This window comes from Cimex lectularius, unplaced genomic scaffold (assembly GCF_000648675.2).
Source record: "Cimex lectularius strain Harlan isolate CLEC.00 unplaced genomic scaffold, Clec_2.1 scaffold124, whole genome shotgun sequence".
NCBI classification, from domain to species: domain Eukaryota; kingdom Metazoa; phylum Arthropoda; class Insecta; order Hemiptera; family Cimicidae; genus Cimex; species Cimex lectularius.
This window is the reverse complement of record NW_019392703.1, coordinates 962,272-967,271: the sequence shown is the minus strand read 5'-3', so window position 1 is coordinate 967,271 and position 5,000 is coordinate 962,272. Positions and strand designations below refer to the sequence as shown.

At 30.3% G+C, this 5,000-nt stretch overlaps 1 protein-coding gene across 1 annotated transcript in view; it reads left to right on the top strand.

Moving 5' to 3' along the window:
* The window catches only part of LOC106666430, a 151,174-nt gene that overhangs the window by 115,653 nt on the left and 30,521 nt on the right, over window positions 1–5,000 (top strand). The window contains exon 2 of the mRNA XM_014393625.2: window positions 3,556–3,719. Within this exon, the coding sequence (XP_014249111.1) occupies window positions 3,556–3,719 (164 nt within the window). The remainder of the gene's footprint in view (window positions 1–3,555; window positions 3,720–5,000) is intronic.

Sequence of the window (5,000 nt, the reverse complement as noted above, 5' to 3'; positions counted from 1 at the left end):
GGGGCTTATACCCATTTAGCCGGTGGAATATAGAGTATTATGAGTGTGAGTGAATTGTGGAGAGAGGTTCTAATTTATTAGCTTGAATGGCAGAATTTATCCCCGATCACCCATAGAAATATTGAATTGTCTTGGGTAGTAAAAACGAAATCTGGTGTGTAATTTATTAGCGTGAATGGCAGGACTAATCCCCAATTATCGAGAGGAATAGCGAGTATTCTTCAATAGTGTATTTGCTAACCAAACTATCAGGTTAATTTTTTTTCTGTGTTTCCATGTATATTTGTTATTTGATCAACATTAACGAAGCCCTGAGGTACAGGCAGACCTCAGGGAATAGGATAAAGAAACAAGATCACACATCATCACATAACTTGGCTGAGGAAACAGGAAAAGAAATTAATATTTTAAAACGCGAGAAAGACAAAAAAGAGCAGCTAAGAATGAGAAGATTAAACAGAACAACAATGTAGTTTACCAGCCCAAAAAAACCGATATATAATTAAAAAATTATAACTTCAATATTAAAGAATCATTGTAATAAGCGAGCTTTCAAGTAGAAACGTTAACAATCTTGTTTTAGAAACAATATTTACAAATTGTATTTTCGGCTTACCCAAAAACGTCATTGCATCATTTGAATGATTTGTATAACAAATATGTGTGTTTGGAAATTGCTTCGATTCAATTAATTATTCCAATCAATTCACCATTTCCATTTGGACATCATGCGTTGTATGAATATTTCAGCTGTCAACAACCGACTGGCGGATTATTTATCGTGAATTATTTCTTAACGACCAATTACGAGTTACATTAGCTTACCATTTTATAAGGAATAAAGTATGTTTATTGATATATCGCATCATTTTAAAACTTGATAATAAAAATAACGATTCGATTGGTTTCACTTACGTTTTGTTATTTAAATAAAAACAAGAGCAATATTGACATTGTAAAAGTTTATTAACAAGAAAACAGACAATATTGCTAAAAATTTAAAAGAAAAAATTAATGAATCACTGCTTATCTAAATTGCTTCAATTGACAAAATAGTTTGAATATAAAATTAATTAAACTCGAGTATGAATTTTATTTCAATTTCATTGAATCATCTGGCAATTTTTTTACATTTAAGCTTGGAAATTGTATAACTGCCTGGATAAATTTCTATTTTTTTTATTGCTAGCAATTACTACTAACAGATTTATCATGCAAATATTGTACTTACATTGGAGGCAACAGGCAAAACTTTGTTCGTAAAACTAAGTCGTATAATGTTAGATCGTCCGAGCATTCTCCCCACGTTTACAACTAGCGAGAGTAGGCGGACCCAAACTGGGCTGAAGTTTACTTAAAATTGTACGATCTGGGCTTAATTTGATCTTGATCTCTTTGAAATTTTCTTTTCACGCCTATTTTATCGTTAATCTTTCTCACAATCAATTAGATTAATTTTTTTATGTATTATCATAAAGGATCATGTTCGGACAGGATGAATATAAGATATTACAAAGGCAGGGTACATTTTAAAGAAACTTTTTTCATGAATCTAGTGTGAAATATATTAGACACGTGTTTGACCGTTTTTGTCGATAAGTCCAAGAAACCAAGAAAATTAAATTTTGAATCTGTAAAATTTAAAGATCTTTTGTTTTTACTATTTATTTTGTTTTTGGGGAGCGGGCGTAATTTATGTTGATTTTAAATATGATTTTGTGTTTTTTATTATTGTTATTATATATATATCGATCGATTATTTTTTTACGTACGATAAGAAAATATTAAGGATGTTTGTATTAAATGTATAAAACGTTACCAAAACAAAAAGATTTTTCCATTCAAGGATGATCCAAAACCCAATTTTTGTTGAAAATATGTTTTGGATTCTGTCGTCCATTTAAAAATTTAAAAACACATCAGGATTTTATCCAAATTCAAGGTTATTGAACCGTTATAAAATTTAATGTATTTCTTTCTTCAGGTTTCTTCTCAGGTTTGCTAGTTTATTAACGGTTTCTGTTTAAATTATACATTTTTGGTTGAATTCGCCAGTGATTTTTTTTTCTCTCGCCGATGTCCTGTGTTTCACATAAAAATTCAAACTCTTTAGATGTTATTCAAAGTCACTGGCATTACATACGTTGGAAAGATGTATTTTTTAGCCTATAACAACAAAGTTTTGTTTTTTCGTCAATGAAAGTAAAAACAATAAACATGAAATGTAAAAAGCTCCCTATACTTTTTATGTTATGTCGTCCGTTCCCAATTAATTAATTCACGGGGATCTAATTGGGGCCATTTCTGTATATTTAAAATTGTAAACTTGTGTAGATAATTTTTGTAAATCTGTGAAATCGGTAGAAAGAGATCACAATTTTTTTTATTTTTCAAAAATTTTGGATTGCATTTGAAACAAGAATTTAAAATAAAACAATTATTATTGCATTGCTTTGTACGTACAATAAGGAAATAGGGTTGTATTAAATAAAATTAGATGCCAAACTAAAAGACACTCTCGGTAAAGTAGGCCAAAAACATTTTGTAAAACCATTTTGTGTTCGTTTTAAGCACACTTTAAAGCCCATAAATAGCTATTATCATAGCATAAAAATAAAAAATTTTGAGCTGGTTTTATACGATATTCTATGTCCGACATAGAAATTCATAACTCTATCTTATCTAAATTCAATTTAACTACAACTGTCAGAAAACTTGAATTATTTCGTTGTAGTCTGGGTAAAAGTGGTCAAAAATAATGAGTTTTTTTGCGCGTATTAGTGAAAAATAAGGATGACATAAAAATTCTTCTTAAACGTTTTATTTTATCTCTCCAATTTTGATTTATTTTTACGGAGGCAACGGTTATGCTGTACATTAGACAAAAAATTCGTTCGAATTCCTAGTTATTTATTAAATATTCTCCAATAATTATACAATTAATTATCATCCATTGGGAATGTTTTCATTTAATTGAGCCATAAGAGTAATATAATTAACACGCAATTTCAATAAAATTGCAAAAATTCGAATGGGTAAAAAGGGCGAACCGGGTAAAAATTTATTACTAAATCCACGTCTATCTTGATCCCACTGTCTGGGTTAAACAAAACAAACAAAAAACTAAGAGAAAATACAAATAATGGAGAAGCGCCAACAGGTGCTCTTAAGCCCCGTTTTTCATCCCTCTCCACCCCCGGAGAAACCGCAACCGCCCCACATAAATATCCTCGAGCAGGGCTTTTTATTAAGGGAAGAATAGAGATCACGCTCCATTGATAAGTGCGGTACGAGCTTGAAAGCCCGATTCTTTCAGGATCGGTGTTCTTTTTGAGTAATCATTTTTTTTCAACTTTTTAAAAAAACAGAAAGAGGAAAACTATCTGCGTTTAACTTTTGATAATCATGAAATAACTTAATTAGTTTTCCTTTTTATAAAAATCAACACATCCAATTATTTGTTCATATTATATTACAAAATTAAGCTGAATAATTCTACAAAAGGAATTAACACATATATTTTGACTTATAGATTTGTTCTTTTCCTTCTTCCAGAATGTCCTACATCGGCTGAGGAGGACGTTGAGAGGTTCGCGTGCCCTACCCCAGACAGAATGGGACGATACAGATGTATAAACGACCACGTGTTGTGCGACGGTTTCATTGACTGCCCAAGCGGGGAAGATGAAGACCGGCAAGCCTGCATGTTTTACAGGACGGTAAGAAGGAAGACTTTCTTAATTAAAAACATAAAAAAAATAACGTATAACACAAATTAATAATAATCAAGAAATCATTGACGGTACACTTCCAGCATCAAAAAACTATTGCTTCAGCCTATACAGTGTACATTACACGTTAATTTTCTACATTACTATTGGCTATTTAATTTGGCGAGAAAATTTGGTCAAAACATAAAGAAAGCTATAACACATCTTATAAAGTTTTTTGTAAAAAGATTGACATAAATAGTTGAAACTGCTAACATTGTACCTGATTTGGTTTAATTCTTTTTCACACGACTGTACAACAGGTTCAAAATTCAGTTTTTGTCCAAAAGATTTACAATAGAAATAATTCAAATATCTATCCGAGCAAATTTCTTTTGTATACCACCTATGCATCAATGTTCCCTCTGGACGTCTGATCATTCCACTCATTTTCAACATAAAAAAACATAAAGTAGCTCTCGGAAAAAGTAGAAACTAGTTAATTTTTTACCATGCAATTAAATAGAAATTTAAACAACTTTCTTAAAACTTACAAAGCAGCTTAAATTTACATAAAAACTATAAACTATTTTAAATTACAAGGTTTTAGAAAGATTTACAATAGAAATAATAGCAATATCAGTCCGAGCTAATTTCTTTTGTACACAATCTATGCAGGAATGTAGTTTTTTTTTAAATCAAGATGATGCTGTGAGGTATTTATAGTGATTGTTATTATCCCTTATGTGTGGAGTTTAGCGACTGTCACGTGATGATTATTCGGAGATCGTGAGATGCGGTCTGGTGTGACGTAGGTTTTAGAAAAACATTTCCTTTATCGCGCCAACGTTTCGATCTTTATTGAGATCATCTTCAGGACCTGGGATTTATAAACATTGTTTAAATTTTACAAATACGTGTAGGATGTGGGAAAAAAATGAATTTATATATTGCCAGAAAATTTTATATTTAATCAAAATATTTTTACTCACTCAAAGTGTTTGTTTTCTGCGTAATTCTGTCATTCTTGTGTGTCGTTTACATTTATTAATTTTACATAAAAATTTTAAAATATTTTAAATTACAAGGTTTTAGAAAAACAGATTTATTTATAAAGTTGTTATCGGGTTGTCCGGAAAATAATGCAGGATTTTAAGTTTTCATTAAAAAAAATCTATATAAAATATTCTGTTTACGTTTACAGGATTACTCATTTGTATGAATGTCAACACTTATTAATCCTCTTCCAAATGATATTGTTTGTTTACCTCTGTAGCATTCCGCTACTTG